The sequence below is a fragment of the Mus pahari genome, chromosome 16 (assembly GCF_900095145.1).
Source record: "Mus pahari chromosome 16, PAHARI_EIJ_v1.1, whole genome shotgun sequence".
Lineage (NCBI taxonomy): Eukaryota > Metazoa > Chordata > Mammalia > Rodentia > Muridae > Mus > Mus pahari.
Genome location: NC_034605.1, coordinates 24,217,914 through 24,237,246, shown reverse-complemented (window position 1 = coordinate 24,237,246; position 19,333 = coordinate 24,217,914). Strand labels below are relative to the sequence as shown.

General features: G+C 39.8%; 1 protein-coding gene across 2 annotated transcripts in view; it reads right to left on the bottom strand.

Annotated features, from left to right (window-relative positions):
- The window catches only part of Aoah (acyloxyacyl hydrolase), a 196,458-nt gene that overhangs the window by 123,476 nt on the left and 53,649 nt on the right, over positions 1-19,333 (bottom strand). Inside the window, exons 4-5 of one of the 2 annotated variants that reach the window (XM_021215761.2) lie at positions 14,773-14,872; positions 14,264-14,314 (exon numbers count right to left, since the gene is read on the bottom strand). In XM_021215761.2, the coding sequence (XP_021071420.2) occupies positions 14,264-14,314; positions 14,773-14,872 (151 nt within the window). Of the gene's footprint in view, positions 1-14,263; positions 14,315-14,772; positions 14,873-19,333 lie in introns of those variants that run through there. The other variant, XM_021215760.2, reaches the window with a different exon arrangement.

Sequence of the window (19,333 nt, the reverse complement as noted above, 5' to 3'; positions counted from 1 at the left end):
GATAAGCACAAAGATAGTGCTAGCATAAGGCACCTCAGTATACTGAATACTTGCATGCTCTCTCCTCTGATTCACAGGTTGAAACTTTCATTCCAATTTGGAGGTGGGGCTCTGTGGATGTGATTAAGTCATGAGGTTACAGCTGACATAAGGCTTTGTGACCCAAGAAGAAGGCATTCATGCCTGGCGGCTCAGATCTATAATCCCAGCACTTAGGTGGTAGGTGAAGGAGGCTCATGAGTTTGAGGCCAGCCTGGGCTACACAGGAAGCCCCTGTCTTAAATGAACAACAATAAACAAACAGTACTGAAGAAGGTTCCATCAAGCTTTCTTCCCAACCTGATGAATCAAAGAAATCTGCATGGTAAGGCCCAGCCCTTCTGAGCTGCCGTCTTGAGACATGACTTCTGGATTCCACAACTGAGAAGGTTTCTGTTATTTATAATGTGTAATACTTTTACATGATAGTTTTAACTTATTCCTTGTAAACTTTATACATATATACAATCATACTTAAAAAATCTTAAGTGGTAACCCAAGATGACCAAGACAAACTAGAAACAGTCATCCAAAACAACAACAAACAAACAAACAAACAAACAAACAAAACATCTGTGGGGTGATTTCCAGAAGTAGAAATATGAAGGAAAGACATCACATACTTTTTGAGTTTGAGTTTCTGCCACATATGGGCAACCTGGCCTTTGGGCGGAATTTGCAGGCATATTTACACCTGTGTGCCATGGTATTACACAGTGACTATTTGCCAATAACTAGGATTTAGCTTCAGCAAAGCCAAGTTTTATGTTCTGACATTTTTCAGCTCTGATAGGCATTTATAACTTTAAGATAAAAAGAAAAAAGAAAGTAAGATTCATATTGTTTGCTTCTAGGATAAAGAAATATAAAAATAAGACAAAAGGCCACTTCTTTTAAGGTGCTCTCTTTTCCTGGCACAATGCTTCATCTTCATACAAATTTCATCAATACCTATGTTTGCTTCTTTCTTGCCCTTGCTATGATACTCTATAGATAGCTATGAGTACCACTGGCACATTTAACCACGGCTACTGCTTTCTTTTCTTAAGCAATGCCTTCTATTTGTACTTAGCAGCTCTTTATCAACCCTTCTCCTTTTCAACTATTCATTGTCTTTACCACTAACACCACTGTAATGGTTAATGGTTAATCTATATTGTCAACCTGACCATATTTAGCATCACCCAGAAGACACATCTCCACGTGTCTGTGAGGACCCTTCTTCAGAGGTTTAACTGAGTAGTGAAGGTGTGTCCTCTTATTGGCTAGGGTCCCAGACTAAAGCAAAAGGAAAATCTACTAAGCAACAGCATTCAATTCTCTCTGTCTGCTTCCTGACTGATGACAGAATGACAAGCTACCTCATGCTCCCATTGTCATGTCTTCTCTGTCAGGATGGGCTATAGCCTCTCAAACCACAAACCAAAATTAGCCCTTCCTTCCTCAAAGAGGAACAAGGCAATGAGAAAATAGGTAATATAACAGTCAGTACGACTGAGTCCTGCTTTGTCATGGATTGTCTTCCCTACTTTCATGACTTGAAAAAAAAGTTTAATTCTATGTATATGGGTCCAGTGTGTGTGTGTGTGTGTGTGTGTGTGTGTGTGTGTGTGTGATTTGTATATGAACGCAGACATGTATGTGCCATGTTCATGTGTGGTCAGAGGACAACTTTTGGAAGCTGGCTTTCTCCTTCCGCCATGCGTTGTAGGGACGGGTCTCGGGTCTTTAAGCTTGCACAGCAAGCATTCTTACCCACAGAGCCATCTTACAGACCCCACTTCCTGTCTTGTAGAAAAGATGGCATATATTTTATCACTAAACTTTATATTAACTTTACAAAGTCAGGAAAAAACAATTTCTCAACCCCACTTTGTAGATGAGACCACGAAGACCTGGTGTTGCCAAAGAGGTTGTTAAAGGCTTTGCCACTGGCATTCTCTGTTTCCTTTGATTCCCTCTGCTGTACTGTCTGGGCGTTCACAGGGCTCTCCAGTGCGACTCTAAGGTCTAACCATATTGATAGGATGCTGGCATATTCCTTAATCAATGATTTCTGATAAAAATGAACAGGTCAGTCAGATTGTATGTTCCATTATAGCTTTATAACAGTAGTGTTGCTTTTGTTGTTGTTATTATTGTTATTATGATGATGATGCCATTTTTCTATTTGCCTTCAAATTGCTAAATAAAGTTTGACTAGTGTTAGACAACTAAGCAGTTTGTATGCTTATAATTTTCTTATTAACCTGTGTGTGTGTGCGCGCGCGCGTGCACACACACATGGGTGCAGTTGCCATTGTACACATATACAGTTCAGAGGAACACTTGCTGGAGTCAGTTCAGCTCTTCTACTATGTGGGTCCTATGGGTTATCAGGCTGGAGGCCAGCACTTCACCAGCTGACCTATCTCCCTGACTCTCTCTCTCTTTCTTTCTTGTACCGTAACAAATCACCTTAAACGATGTGGTTTCAGAATGAGAACTTATTCTCTTGCAGTTTTTGAGGTCAGAAATCCAGGCTCAGTTAGGGTGTCAGCAAGGCATGCCTCTTCTGAATGCACCCGATGGAAACCTTTTCCTTACTTCTTCCGGTTATCAGTGTTGTCATATTGTCTGATGGCCTTGTCACTTCATTTCCTGCCTCTATTGACCCGTTTTCCTTCTTTTTTCTATTCTCTACTTCTTTTTTTTCTTTTCTTCTATGTGAATGTATATGTGTATGTGTGCACCTGTTCATGTACCTGTGCATATAGAGACGGAGGACAACCTTGGTCTCAGAAGCTATCTACTTTGGGTTTTGAGACAAGGCCTCTTATTCAGTGGTACTCACTGGTTAGACTGGGCTTCCTGGTCAGTGCACACCACAGAACTACTGTTCTTGCCTCTACAGTGTCAGGATTGCAGTTATATGCTACTGTGCCAGGCCTCACATGCATTCTAGGGCTTACATTTTTATATGATAAGCATTTTCCCAACTGTGCTATCTCCCTAACCCCTAGAGTTGCATTTGCTTTTCTCACTCTCATCCTAATGTTTGCCTCTTATAAGAATCCTGTGCTTATGTTGGACTGACACAGATAATCCAAGATAATCCCCCTATCCAGAGATCCTTAGCGAAATCACATCCAAAAGTTTCACTTTCCCATAAAATGCACCATACTTAAGCTTCAAGGTACTAAGGTATGGATCTTCATGGAAGCACAGAAGGGGATTATCCCTTCTACTCTGCTCTGCATTCACTAAATAGCTGTTGAGTGGTTAATTATCTTAAAGGAACTGTGTTAGGAAATTGCTGGAAATGGCACAGCTAGACTCTCCCTCTTCTCATGGAGTTTTTATTTGAATGGGAGACAGATGTTAAATAATGACATGATTACTTAATACATTCCAAGTAAGTGGTAGAAAGGTAGACTGAACAGAAGGGGGAGGTATCACACAGGACCCGGCTCTGCTCCGTGCTTTAGAAATACATTTCCCGGCGGAGATAACGTCCAATCAGAACTCGGGTGTAGATGACTCATCGTGAGAAAAGAAGGGTCAGGAGAAGTCATTAACATTCTAAAGCTCAAAAGATCTTTTATACCGACTCAAACTTATCATGGTGATGAGCTTTCGGGAGCTAAAAAGGAAAACCATTTCCTTAGAGGTAGTTTTCATTCCTGAAGTCCTCAAGAATAAGAGAGGAACATTTTTCCTTCTTGAGTTGTTGTCACCTTATTTACATAAAGTCCCTCCAGTAATATGTACACAGTGACTATAACTATAAATAATCACGCCCTCCCATTATTGTGTACGCAATGACTATAAGTAAAACCAATCACGCCCTCCAGTAATGTGAACACAATGACTATAAGTAAAACCACTCACGCCTTCCAGTAATGTATACACAACAGTTATGGAAACTATACTTTTACTTCTCAGATTTAGGTGAGGATTAATTTTTCTTTTTTGGGTTTTAGAGACAGTTTTTCTGGGCAGCCCTGGAACTTGCTCTGTAGAGCACACCGGCCTTGAACTCACAGAGATCTGTATGCCTCTGCCTCTGGAGTGCTGGGATTAAAGGCATGCCCCACTGCTGACTACCTGGGATTTACTTTTTACCATTTCTTTTTATAGATTTGGTGACCTCCCCTTATGTCCTCTGGTTCTTGAATGTTTTCTATTTTATGCTGTGGCATGATCAGTACTTAGTAACTTATTCAGAATTGTAATCAACTGCTGCTACATTTAGTTATAGAATACCCTTAAAGAGCACTGTATTAAAGACTTGGAATATAATGAGTGGTTCTAGGTGGTGGCGGACATATTCTTGAAAGGGATGATTGCAGGACCCTGGTCTCTAGGCCCCTCTAACAGCCTGTCCATCATATGGTGTTACTGTGTGCTCTAGCCGTGATTTTCCACCACAAACCTAGAGCAACAAGGCTGATTGGCCATGAATTGAAATCACCAAAATCATGAGTCAGAATAATGAAACATTTGTTAAAAAATATCTTGAACATTACGTAAGAACTTTCTCCCTGGCTTCTCCTGATTTCTTCCACATACATGAAGTCAAGGGTAACTCATTTGTATCATTGTTTTTTCTTCCAAGATTGTTAACATCTCCTTGAGTTTAGTGGCATCCAAGTAAACCTTTAAGGAAATCTTAATGGATAAATTCTCCAAGACTCCAAATCTGGATCAAACCAAACCAAACCAAAACCAAACCAAACCAAACCAAAACAAAACAAACCAAACCAAAACAAAACAACGTGGCTTCTCTACGTAGGTCTCTCAGATGCTCCGAGATAAGACTGAGGAGTGAGCTATGTCCCAACCGCATTATATGCTCAGTGTCACAAGCAGACTTATACCTCAAATATTTATGGAACAGTTTCACTTAGTGGCCTTTGGTATTTCTGAGGTAACATTGCTTAATGACCATCAAAGACTTATGTGGCAGCAAATACACGAGGAACAAAGGGAATCTCATTTTCAATTTTGCCATTTTAATGATGAAAAAGAGTGAATGAATCTTTACCCGTAAGTTTTGGCTCTTTGAACTTTTTTCTTCCTTTGAATGACCTGTTCGTGGTCCTTAGTCATTTTTCTTCTTACTGATTTTTAATAGTGCTTTGGATCATAGAAAAACGTTTCTTTGTGTGGCATATTATAAAAATCTTTCAAGTTTTCCATCTGTCCTTAGACTTTGTATATATGGTAGATATATTAATATTTTTCTTTCAGACTTCTTGGTCACAAAATATATGTACAACTTCTCAGGGTTTTTGTTAGTTTGTTTTTGTTTCTGGTATGGCCCTGATCTTTCTTATTCAAACTTCAGATTATCTGGAATTTGCATTGGCATCATGAACAAGTAAACATGTAGCTGAATGACCCCCAACACATACACACGCACACTCACATAACCACATCTATTTAATTCTAAGATGTAAGTAAAGAGTCCATGTTTTACCACTGATTTCAAATGTTTTAATAAAAAGATATCTAAAACATATTTGGGTTTAGTTCTGGACACCACATTCTGTTCTATTTTAGGCTGACCTTCTGTTTCCAAATACCATTTCTTTATCTATTACACTGTTTTAAAAGACGTGGGTATTTAAAAATCCTTGGGAAGTTTTAATGTTGTCAATTAAAACACACAGCAAACAACTTTCGCAATAGTTTCCTCATATGTCAAATTAGGGCACTGGAAACCACATGGGAGATTTTGATAAACCAAGGTGGATTGTCTCTTATTATTGACCCCCTAATGTGTACATATTGTGTAGTAACAGCTTTGGAAATGTCCATTATATGAAAAAAAAGATGTCACCCTCTATGTCTTGAAACCTGTTGACTTCTTCCAATATGCTTTTGATTAGTGCTATTTCTGGTCTCAGTACCCAAAGGTCTAGCGAGCATTCAGGCATAGCCATGGGTTTAGTTAATTAGGCTTAATTTAATTTGAAACACTTTCTCTCTTCTAGAATATTAAGGAGCCAAATGAAGACAAGGGTTATAAACTGTTCTTTCTTTACCTTTTAGAAAGATCACTGGATTTTCTAATATTTTGTCAACAGTAGTGAGCAGCTACTACACATGAAGAAACTCCAGTGCTGATGGTCAGATATCCAGGTTTTCCATATTTAATAGTGTATATTTTCATCATTTCAATGCATAAGAAAATCTTGCTCAGACACTATGCACAGCTAAGGCAAAACAAACATAAGCCATAGAGGGTCATCAAATATCAAATGGACAGAGAAAATGATTCTGCCTCGTTTGGGGTTAAGGCTATTACCTTTTAGACTGTGTATGTGTGGGTGGGTGGGGTCATGCAGTGTTAAGTGAGCTGTTGAGAGAGAATTGATTCTGTTTCCTTGACACTGGGACTTTTTAAAGTTGAGAACATTTAATTCATTTTCTTTCTCAGTTTCTATCACAAGATGGTAAGTCCTAATTACAGTGCTGAAGGGACACATGCAAACGTGAGAGGCTGGGTCTTAAAAAAATGGGCATGAGTTAAAGAAATACAGAAACATGCAAGCACACACACATACACACACACACACACACACAAACTATTAGTATCAGAGTTTCATTTTCTTGATTCAGAACAAAGAATAATTGCTGATTACTAGAAAAGTCTTTGGTTGTGAATAGGCAGTTTGCCAATTCATTTTATTTTTGATCCATGGACTCATTTCTTCAGTCACCATTTACTGAACACTTACTAGATTCCAAGAGCTATTGTAGCTCTGAGAAGATGCAATCAGAAAGTTCTTGTTCAAGTTCAGGCTTCCCAGTGCACAGGCTGTCACAAAAGGGAAATAACTAGGACATATGTGCGCAAGGTGGAACTGTGGCCTGGGTCAAAATGGCTCGCTAGAAAGGGAAGAATAGATGCTCATAGATTTTCCTGGAGTGTAGCCACAGCAAGTCACACATCTAAGAGTGCAATGAGACGTTTCCTGGGCCACACTGAGTCTATGAAAATGAAAGCCATGTGCTGGGAATGTTAACACCAACAAGTTTGGGCAGGAATCAGAGAGATATGAACAACATGAAAGCTTTAGTGTTCATTTCTTGCAGATAACTCTGGGTTCAAATTGTAGCCCATATATTTAATATATACCTACAGGGGTATCTTTCCTGTGCCATTTCATGCCAGGCAGTGGAGACAAAGTGCTAGGCAGGTATAACCCCAGCCTCACAATCTCATAGTCCAGCATTTAAAACTTAGGAAGCCACTGGTTCTGTTCTAGGAATGATTAGAAAGAGTTGGACAAATGCTTCGTGGTTGAGCGGAAAGCAAGGAATGGCTGGGGGGAAAGGATGATGGGGTAAATGATGGTTTGATTTTGGGTAGCTGGAATGTTAGCAGATAACAAACAAAAAGAGGGATATTGCAAGGGACAATGCTTTCAGGTTGTCAACAAGAGCTGACAGTACGGCCTGGGCTCTAGCACAACCCACTGCTCTCATCTTTCAGTGCTCAGCAGAAGCTGTGTAGACTGCAGGTGCAGTGCCAAGGAAGACACTTAGTGATGTTCAAGGGTTGGAATACTGGGCTGTAGACCCTGAGGTGTGGCCCCATAGTTACTTCTGAAACCTGCTCCCCATTCTAATGGAAGTTGACCATTTTGAACTCTAGGATATGCTACCAAGACTGGAGTAATCCTTACAGGGAAGCAAACCTACATTAGCACTGCCCTTCATAGCTGATCGAGCTCATCAACAAACATTGCAAACTGCTTACAGCCCACCAGAGCCAGAAATGAGATGGGGAGGAGGAAAGACGCCTTCCCGCCTCCAGACTGCGAAAGATTTAAGATGCTGCTGTGAGGGAGATGGAAAGGAGATCTTTCTCAATCAGAGTGGTCTAGCTGGTGGTGGGTGAAGATGGAGTACTTTAACACAGAGCTACAGGACACAGTATCCTCTAAACCTGGAGCTAAGAGACTTTAGACAAAGGACCGCCCCCTCAACTCAGGTAAGGTGTGGCAAGGGGACAGAGGGCGTTTCCTATTCTCCTTTTAGAATATCTGGCTTCCTGTGGGAGAGCTCAGCAGGCAGCTCTCCTGCTTTCTAAGAGCTCAGCCTTCCTCTCAGGCTCCTTTTCCTTCCTGAACTCTTTTGAAAGAACTGTCTGTTCTCCTCTAAATATTTACTAGCTACCTCTTCCAACCACCTTGCCTGTGGAATACTACTCTACATAATTCCTTTTACATCAAGAATTGGCTGCATTAAAGGAAAAGAGTATTCTTTAGAAGCTAAGAAACTTTAGAGAAGTCTTTATTTATGAAACAAAAATCTTAACTGTCCTGGCTACTGATGATGGTAGAAAGAGATATCATGGTACCCAGATCAACATCCAGGTATGTGGTAAGTTCTTAAGAAATGTTCCTGGAAGCATAACTAAATGGATAAATGGCTGAGTAGACTTATTAGTGTGGTACATTGGTACACTTGTGTAAAATTACTGAAAAGTAAGCTCTTCAATGTATTTCCTTATAAATAAAGCCGACGCTGCCTCTGGCCCTGGGCAACCACCATTCTGAACATGATCCGGTCTAAGCTAAACACAGGGAAGCTGGGTCCACTTCCCACTCCCAAGTCACATATCTTGAGTTGAGGCTTTCAGTCTCACCTGTAGAATATGTTCGGAAATAAATACCTATGTTTGGCCCTGCGAAAATTAATTTAAATTGGAGAGGTTTGTATAAAGTAAATGCACACGTGAAAGAGGGAGAGAAACAGACCATTGCAGTTTTGTGTGTATTTCTGCATTGTTCCTTGGCACTCCACTGAGAAGGTCTAGAAGCAATGAGATCTCAGGAGCAAAGGACACTTTAAGTGTCCAGATCTTGGCTTCTAAATACCATTGTTCAACACAAAGAAGCCAGAGTTTCTTGATAGAACAGGCTGATTCTGGGAGCAGGGCAGAGGGGTGGGGGGAGTATAGGGGACTTTTGGGATAACATTTGAAATGTAAATGAAGAAAATATCTAATTAAAAAAAGAAAAGAAATTCTAAGGTTGTGGTAGAAAGAAAATATAAGATGCTGACGCCTACCTGGTGTGTCTGAGAGACCCAGAGAGAAAGGGACTTGAATATACACATAGAATGTACTGTGACCATCATCCTCTCCCACTTCACTCTTGTGTCTTCCTCCCACTGATCACCTCCCATTCCCTAGCAGTGATCCTTATACATTTATTTCTCAGTGAATACCACATGTCTTATTAGTTTAGAATTCTAGACTAGACTGACCATGCTCCAATGAGTCACAAATTGGATTGGGTAGGTTTTCTTATTCAAACTACCATAAGAACTAAATGCAATGTGTACCAAGATCATATCCTGGGACAGGATGCTAGTGAGAAAACCGATGATATCTTTAGTCAAGCCTGGAGGTTAGCTAATAGTCATGCACATAAAGTAGTTTCTTTAGTTTTGACTAAATGATTCTATGCTTATGATATAATAATATGTTGAATTCAGGTCAGAGATGGATCCTCTGTGTTATTCTAGCAATTTTGCTAAATTTGATATTGACACTGGAAATTTTGGGGAAACCAATCTGGCATGCCATACATTACAAAGAAGAGGTTTTTTTAGTCTTGTTAACTAAAGAATTTGAGAATTGGTTTAGAAAGAAGCCTGAGGACAATCGTATTAACACTAAAAACAAAAGCCTATGTCAAGCAAGCTGTAAACCTCAGGAGCTGCCTGGAGGAAGGAGATGGAGAAGAGAAGAGCTAAAGCCATGGCACTTGAGTTAGTCCTGGAAGTCAGTAAGCAAGCAGCAAGCTGTGTGGCAAAGGGGTGGGGAGCTTCAGAGGGAGGAAGCCCAGAGTGTCTGGGAAAGCATGCCCAAGCTTGGCAAGAATCCAAAAGAAGGAAAAAGAAATAAAATACAAATTTTCTGAGTAATTCAGAAAAGCTGGCAGGCGTAACCCAGCCTCATGGATGGTTCCAGCTCTGTAGTGATGGCATGAGGTGCAGGGGTTTCTGGGAAGGAAATGTTTATTGCCTCATTATCGGGACAATTATTCCTTCCTCTCACCTTAGCATAACTTGCTGTGAAGAATATTCTCTTCACCCTGTGCTTGGGCAGCTCAGTTGGACTGATGGCAATGTTTGGCTTAGTTTGACCTATTAAAGCACCATCTAGTCCAGAGAGATGACTTTTCCTTAATGGGCACCCAGAGAGATCTAATTATGGCTACTTAAAAAAAAAAACCTGCTAAAAAATAGAAAATTGACTTTTAAAAGAAGAGCTTAGGGACGCGTAGACACCAACATCTGAGAGTGTGGCCTGAGCTCACAGGCTAAGTGCAACATTGTGAGCAGAAGGGCACTGTCACATGCACAGGACAGAAGTGACTGAGGACCGAATCTCAGAAAGAATTCTACTTTTGTCCTGGAGATCTTAGCCCTAAGTCTGTGCTGCCCAAGAATTTGAGTTAGAGAAGATGGCAAATTAAGTCTTAAAGCAACTTGCTTGTTTCCCAGCCACACAAGAATTTGTCACATGCCACTTTCATGTAATTTAACGATGTCTGTCAGCTTCTGAGGAAGCAGATCCCAGAAGAACTCCTTGTGTACCCAAATCCATCCCTTCAGTGCCAGAGAGCTTCCTGCTCCAACTGAATTCACCTTGAAGCTTCTTCGAAGTCTGCCTCCTTCCTAAGACAGTGCTCTTCCTCCAGCAGAGCATGAGAAGGGCCTAGCTCCCCAGAGGTGGTGGAGGTGGACTATTTAAATGTAATTTTCTTTTAATGTGGATTGGGGTCAGGGGACAAGGGGAGGTCAAACTTGCATGTGCCTTTTGGATGTTGATAAATGCAAAAGGTGTCTGTAGCACGTTAATCGTGGTTATAATTGAGACTGGTCTACTAAAAGTGAGTCTGCTGGGAGTTTCTGGACTGAGGATCCCAGAGGGTGCAGTTGGGGAAGGAAGAGCTACCGTCAAATGCTAGTTTGTAAGCTGTGGCATGAGAGGCAGCCTTTGTACATACAAACATGCACCAGTGCCAATTGTCATGTGTTTTGAGTGCAAAGAGAAAGGGTGATGAAATACACCCCTGAAGACTATCTCTGTGGTCTTTGCAGTGTGGATCAGCACATTTTACTTTCCCCTTCTCTCATTCCCCCTCCACCAATCACTTATACCCAAACCGGTCCCCATGCACTTACATCCTAGTAAGGAAATCCATATAACTACTATCATAGTCTATAAAATGTAGACAACAATACCTACTTCCTATAATCAACTGAATTAATGCATAGGAAACCCTTGGATCAGTCATTAGTACATTGTAAGGACTAGAAGTTAGTTTATGATGGCGCTTAAGAGGATAGTCAACATTTTAAGGTAGAGAGGAATTGTTTTATAGAGAAGGTGTTGGTTGGGATGAGCTTGCAATGCGTATAGATCCCATACCCTACCCTACTCAGCATTCTAACTTAGTTTCATCACTTTCAGCATCTCAAGGCACTGTTCTATGCCTACAGTGGGCGAACATGTCTAACCCGGAGCCTGCTTTATAATTCAGGGCTGAGTACCCTGTATACATAAAGATAGGTGCTTCGTAGACATAAGGAGATGTGAAAACACCATGTACTCATCTGCAAGCAACAAAGTACAATAACGCATAGGTTGTTTCCTTTCATGATTGCATAGCTGACTGGGAGATAACAGTCACAGAAGTAAATGAAAATCCAAGATGTAGAATTCAATTTCTGCTGACTTCATTTTTTTTTTTTTTGTACCATGATGAAGTAGAAAATTTAGGGATCTAACCACCGTAAGTTGAGTGTCATCTATATGTTCTGCATAATTCCACCAACATGAAATTCAAGAATACAGTTTTATATAAAAGAGCAGATTTATAGTGGCATTTCAGAGTAGTGGCTATTTTGGGGTCACTGACAGAATTGTCACAGGAAAGCCTGGGGGCTAAAGATTCTTTTTAGCTGCATATTTGTATGAGTGATTTGAACTCAATGGGAATAAACTACAAAAAAAAATAAAAAAGCCATGGATGTTTAAAACTACATTTACAAAATGTAATGTTAAGGAGGAGACCCCCCAAAAAACAAACAAACAAACAAACAAACCCACAAAAGTCCCTCAAAAAAAGCAAAAACAAAGCAACAACAACAAACCTGACACACAACATCATCAGGAAATAAAAACTGCAGTGTAATCTAATTTTTAAATGTAAATGAACATTTTAGTGCTCTCCCTTCCTGGTGATAGGGTTCCAGTTGGTTGGTTTGGAAACACACACAGCAGCTTCAGACACCCACGTGGTGGGCGCCAGCGGTGTGGAGACACCAGCTGCATCTTTGATGGGTGAGGCAAGGATACAGTCCTATTTCCGCTTATTCTTTGAGTGGTGACTTGCAGCAGTCTACTAAAGCCTTCAGTGTCCCACTTCCTCCCTGTGAGCAAGAGATGCTAATGGAGCCTGTGTCTTAGGACTGCATAGACAACTAGACAAGATGAAGCGTAGCCTGTTCCCCCAGAGTCTGTGGCAAACACTAGTGCATGGCAGTTACTGATGTTAAAGAAAAGTTCAATGCAGAAAACTGTGAATCTGCAGGGAATAGCCTGTATTTCTGGATCAGATCTGCAGAAATAGAGACTGGTGATAGGCATTTATGGTGGAGGGAGAGGTCCTGGAGCAGTCCCTGGGGTGAAGAAAGCTGCAGGGGTGGCGGGGAGGCTCAGGCTGACCAGCACCCCAGAATTCCCCTGAGTGGAAGCTGAGCACTTCTAGATGAAATCTTTCCTGTTTGGTCCCAGCCAACAAGGGTTGCTGAAATTTTCCTCAGACAGCAGCTTAAAAGGTGAATGAGGGCTGGCATGTGAAAGGTGCAAGGTTCAAATCCCAGCACCACAAGCAAAAGCAGGAAGTTAAACTGGGGGAGACAAAGAAGTGAGATCAACTGTATAAAATAACTGTAGACAGTTTGTTTAAATCAGGAATGCTTTGTACGATCAGATCAAGTTGTGTGAATTGCTGTGGATAAGATTCATGTATATCATGGTGACTGTGGTTGTCACTAAACCCCAAATCACTTGCTGCTAGGATTGAAATCAGAGAGACTTGTCAGTTGATACCTTTGTCCCCCACGGTAATGCTCAGAGTTGGAACATCAAAGACATGACGCAATCATGAGGTCTGTGACCTCACCAATGAGTTCACTTACCAATGAGCTCATAACTTGACGGGCTACTATAAAGTGAAGAAAACCCACGAGGTAGAATCTAGTTGAAGGAAGAGGGTCTTTGAGAGAAGAAACCTTCCTTCTGACCCCCTCCCTCTCTGCTTATGTGTCACCATAGTGAGTTGCTTTTTCCTGCCCCTCCCAACTTTGCATCCTGATGTCTTCTCCCTCCGCAAGCCCATGAACAGAGTCAAGTGATCATAAATCAAAACCTTTGAACTATAAGCCCAAGCAGGCCTTTTGTCATTTTAAAATTGCTTCTCTTAGGCATTTTTGTCACGATACTGACAAGTTGACTAATACGTTTGCCTTCCTACACAGAGATACATTGCTTTATTCCAATGTCAAATCTTGGTTATGATAAGACAATATTTACATGATGTTTGACCACCAGAATTTTTTCCACTTAAAATTTACTTTTCTAGAAACCAGTGGCATCTACAACTTCTTTGGAGGAATTAGGAAAGTTTCATTGACAGTCAATCACAGAAGAAGCATGAAACACGTATCCTGGGCATTTGTTTCAATTTTTCTTGATCAAGAAAACAGTTCTGCGGCATGTCCCTCTTTCTCTCTCTTTCTCCCTTCCCCTTTCCTCCCTCTTTTTGGAGGTGAGGTGAGCAGTGGTCAACCCTAGGTTTTGCTAACCACAATAGAACTAAAAGTTGTCCAAAATGATATGACACAGGAGATTCTTAAGAACCATCTCAAATAATCATGACAGTGACAATAATCTTATTAGATTTCATTTTAGTAATATTTTAATGTATGTATATATGTATTAAATATTAACATACATACATACACACACATATATATATATATATATAGGAATATATATATATATATATATATATATATATATATACATACTTGCTTTACTTAAGAAACTTGTGAGGGTAATATTTTATTATTGTCATCTTTTGAGTAAGGATGGATAAGCTTGGATGAGAGCAACCAGCTGATCGGATTTTCTTAGGATGTGGAATTTTTAGTACTGATCCCTGAAGCATTCTAGGCATCTTGAGATGAATTGGTTGTCCTGTAAGAGTAATTCATTTGATTTTTGAGGGGTAAAGATATTTTTAAATCTTCAATTTATTTATTTGGTTCTTCCATCTATCACCAACACAGCTCAGGATTATTGCTAATAGGATATCCTAGACTTTTTCTAATGGGAAGAGAGATCAAGGATGGAGTAAGATGGCTTAATTGAAGATATCATCTGATAAACATTGTCAGTAAGGAGGTAGGATACACAGTTGTTATATAAATATCAGTAGCCCTCATGCATAGCAGAAGGGAAGGCTATCATCATGATAAAAATGGCACCAAATACATGGATGTGAAAAGAAGGGAACCCTCAGACACTGAGGGTAGTGTATACATAAGTTTCCAGTCCACAGACCACTGTGCAAATGAAGCCCAGTCTCCCTTTATAACATTTCCAATGTGCCTACAGGCTCCTGGAAACGGACATTCAGAGCAGAGCCCACTCACCTGGGGATGTGGGTAGAGATGACACTGTGATTGGACAGCATCCTGCTTGCAAAATTCCAGAGCATAGCACACCACATCAGCCTTCATAGCTTCACCGAGTCTGACAGGAAATGGAGCAAAGCAGAAGCTATTAAGATCTCTCAGGCATTAGGAAGCAGAAGCTTTCTCAGAGAAAGTTAAATTGCCAGGATGGATTCTGATGCTCTCACAGCTTGGCCTTAGAATTTCACCTGCTACATCTACTAGACTGTGATTTCCCACAACACTCCCCTCTCCTGCCTCTTATATAAGGTCCTGAAAACAAGACAGTACACACAATCCACATGCTGTGAGTTAGCCTCTCAGAAAACATGCTAGTATTTTCAGGAGAAGCCACAAAAATAACTGGGAAAGGAAAAAAACAGAAAGAATATGATTTAGATGGGAGGAACATTTAGAGTCTACTGGACCCAATAGGAAAAACTACTTTGCTATACACTTCAAATTATTTTCTTAAGAGTTAGTAACAATTTTGGTTTCTCTAAAAACTGTTATGTTATATGAATATGTTTTTGTTTTAACCCAGGTACGGGATATAAGACTGCTTCAGATTGTCCACAACAGCTAACTATTGATTTGTCTTGTGTTCTGGCAGAGGTATGAATCTGCGAGCTGAAGACAGCTTACATTTTGAATTCTGGGGACCATTGAGAGGGTATAAAAATGCCAGAGCTCTGAGGGGCTGCGGTGGCTGCTGCTCCCCTGCTGCTGCTGCTGGTTTCTGCTGCTGCATCTGATGTTTTCTAGATTGCTCGGTGCTTGTTGGAGATATCCTGATGACAAAGACTGGACTTCCACGAAGGAATTCAACACTGTTATTCAGCAGGAAGTAGTCTAAGAGATCTACAACCCCCATTCTCCTCTAATCTTCTCTCTCACCTACCTAGTGTTAGGAGGTTGCAAGAGATTAGGATGAAGATGGTAGATATTAGAACTCAACGAAGTAGCCCAAAAGTATAGTTCCACTTAGATATGATTTAAATCACCTCTTCCTTTTTTCCTCCCAAGGCAGGATTTCTCTGTGTAGCCCAGGCTGTCACTTCGTAGTCCAGGCTGGCCCCAAACTCAGAAATCTGCCTGTCTCTGCCTCCCAAATTCTGGGATTAAAGGTATGCATCACCACTGCCTGGCCACCTCTTCCTTTAAGTTAAACATATCTCTTAGTCTTGTAAATGAAAAACATTATTGCTGATTGTTTTTTTTTCTAGCTGATGCCTTATCATAGTCATCTTCCAATACTATGGTTGTGTCTGGATTCAAAGGAGCTACAATAAAATGTAATGGTTCATCTTCATCATCAAGTTTAGTATACTTAAAACTATCCAGGAGAAACATCCTCCATGAGGACATCCACAGAGAGGTCACAGAATGGGGTTATCTAGTGGTCCAGACTTAATGAGAGAGGGTAAGGGAGAAAGCTTGATGATCCTTAATGTTTCTCCCTCTGCTTATTAACTAAAGATGTAGCATGACCTTGACTTATGCTTCCACTGCAGTTATTAACTGTATCCCCTCAAATCCTGAGCCAAAATAATTTCTTCTCCCATAAGTTGCTTCTTGCCAGGTATTTGGTCAGAGCAACTAGAAAAGTAACTAACACAGAAAATTGTTATGGAGAAGTGAGTTTATTACTCTGACTTCCTGACCATGTTGCTCATAAGCCTTCTGAACTTGTTTATAGTAGAAATTTAGAAGAGGCTAGAGCTGTAGGCTAGAGTAAACGAGCCTACTGGGTAATTCTTATGAGAGTTCAAATGACAAGAATGCTTAAGTCAGAAAAGACTCTATTTATAAGGTTCCAAAGAGGAAAAAGTACTACCTGAAATTAGATTAAATGTAATTTATAATATATTCTAGCAAATAATCTGGCTGGGTTTTGTATATCCCTTAAAAAATCTGAATAAGGTTGAATTCAAAAGTAATGAAATACATTTGGTTTGTGGAAGAAATTTCATTATTTCTTTCTGGCTGTGGCATGATCATTACTTTCTTTACTTAGAGGGGTTTAGAGTTCAAAGCAGAATGCTATGGAACATATTCTGGTGGTGAATAAAGGAATATGAGAAAGTTTATGGCTGGAGACAGGTGGTTGTGGACAAAGCATCTTTAATTGTTAGAATAACACTATTGAAAATACACTATGAGTTTCATAGTGACATCAGGAAAGGCAGGAGTATCCCACCTCTTAAAAGCTCCATGGTGTAACAATGCAAATTCATTTTAAAAGAAGACATCTGAAACTTAGAGACTTCAGGTTAGTATCTTGAAAACAAGGGAAGAGTAGGGAAATACTTTTTCTAGGTTCAGCCGTCTACTTAGATGCTGCTATATTTGTGGTACAAGGAGCCAAGAATAAATTTTAAACCGGCAACAGAACTTGGCATTGTTCACAAGAACAACATAAGAGCTAATGAGTCATAAAAGCTTATACCAATACCTTAGAAGGACACCAAGGTCTGACAATGAATAGCAGAGTCCGATTATGAGTGTAGACTCATGAATAGGCTGTTTATGAAGTAGTAGTGGAGGTGAAGTCTAACTCGCAATGGAGTCTCCAGGACTTGGGAGAGACCAATATGGTAGGTGTGGCATTTGTTGAGGAAATCAGCAAGCATTGCATAGAGACTGATCTAAGTAGGAGGTCACAATTGCCACAGGTAACGGGACTTGAAGGCTAACTCTAGTCAACTCTGTTGGGGGAACAGATAATATTTAAGAAAGTGTTTTCTTCAGATCTTCCTTAAACGTTTGGTAGAATTCAACATGAATCTGTCTAGTTCTGGGATTTTCTTTTGGGGGAGAATTTTAATAGCCTCATTCTTGTTATAGATCTAGTAAACTGTGTTTACAGGCATTAAATGTTGGTAGGTAATATGCATTTCGAAATTTAACCATTGCTTGTAGATTTTCCATTGTCTTAGAATGTAAGATTTCAAAGTATTCTCCAATGATCTTCTAGACTCCTTTGGGATCTGTTGTAACAGTTCCCTGTTTGTCTTTTGTTGTGTTAATTTGGCCATTCCTTCTTTTACCTTTGGTTTGTCTACAGATTGGTCAACCTTGTTAATATTTTCCAAGAAGCAACTCTGCATAATGCTATTTGTTATTTCAGTCTCTCTTTCACTATTTTCTCCTGTGATGATGTTTAGTTTTTCTGTATGCTGCATTTGGACTTGGTTTCTAAGTTTTCTAGACCCTTGATGTATAACATTAGATTATTTTTTAGAGCTCTCTGAGATTTAAGAAATATAAACATTTAAAGGCACAAACTTTCTTTTTAAACTACCGTGTCTATATCCTAGAGGTTCTGGTAGACTATACTCTCATTTCCATTTAATTTAGGAATTAAAACACATTTGTCTTTTACTTTCCTCTGTGGCATACTGGTTATTTAAAACTATATTGTTCAGTCTGCAGGTATTTATGTATTGTCTGATATTGGCACTGCTAGTGGTTCTAGTTTTATTCCACTGTAGTTTTGTAAGATCCAGGGAAGTATTTTAATTATTATGGGTAGCATAAGGCTTGCTTTGTGGATTCTATTGTGAGCAATTTTGGAGCATCTTCTATATGTCCCTGAGAAGAGTGTTTATTTCCTACTTGTGGCATGGAATGTTATGTATATATACTTCACCTCTGCTCCTTACATTCTTACATTCTCCATACATATGTGGTATGCTTTACTTATAAAGTTTCATTCACAATTTTTTGAAGACATGTCTAAATGTGAGAGTGAGTTTTTTGAAGTCTTAAGTTACATTTGTATTAGGACACATGGCAGTTTTTGTCTTTTAGTGTTCAATTTTTTAAAAAATGGAAACCCATGAGTTGGTACATACATATTTATAATAATTATATCATCTTGATGAATTGTGCCTTTTACTAATGTGCACTGGCCACTTTCATCTCTCTTGATTATTTTTAGTTTGCAGCCAGTTTATCAGACTTGAGAATCAGACCAGCTTAGATTCCACTTCTATTTGCTCGGTAGGTAGTTTTCCAACATTTAACTCTCAAATTTTTGGATGTTCTATTTCATGTTGTGAGTTTCATGGTTGAAAACATTAATTGTATCCAGTCAGTCTACATGTTTCATTCATGTTATGGCCATTTATGTTAAAGGTTATTAAACATTTGCTATTACTGGTTCAATGCATCACTCAATCCTAATAAGAGAAGCTTCTTGCAATAGATGGAAATTAACACAGAGACCCATAACCAGGCAATGTGAAGACAGTGAAAGACCTCGGAGCACTCAATTCTAAATGGAATATCTGATTCAAACCCCTCTCTTCAGGGCTCAGGGAGCTATGCAGGAGAGAAGGCAGAAGGAATGTAAGGAGCAGAGGTGAAGGATGATGTCTGGGAGCAGGAACTGCTGAAAAGAGCCTTTTAATTGAGATAGTACTGGGCAATAGGAGAGGGGAGAAAGCCTGCCTCATGTTGAAGATTCAGTTTCTCTCTCTCTTTCTCTCTTTCTCTCTTTCTCTCTTTCTCTCTTTCTCTCTCTCTCTGTCTGTCT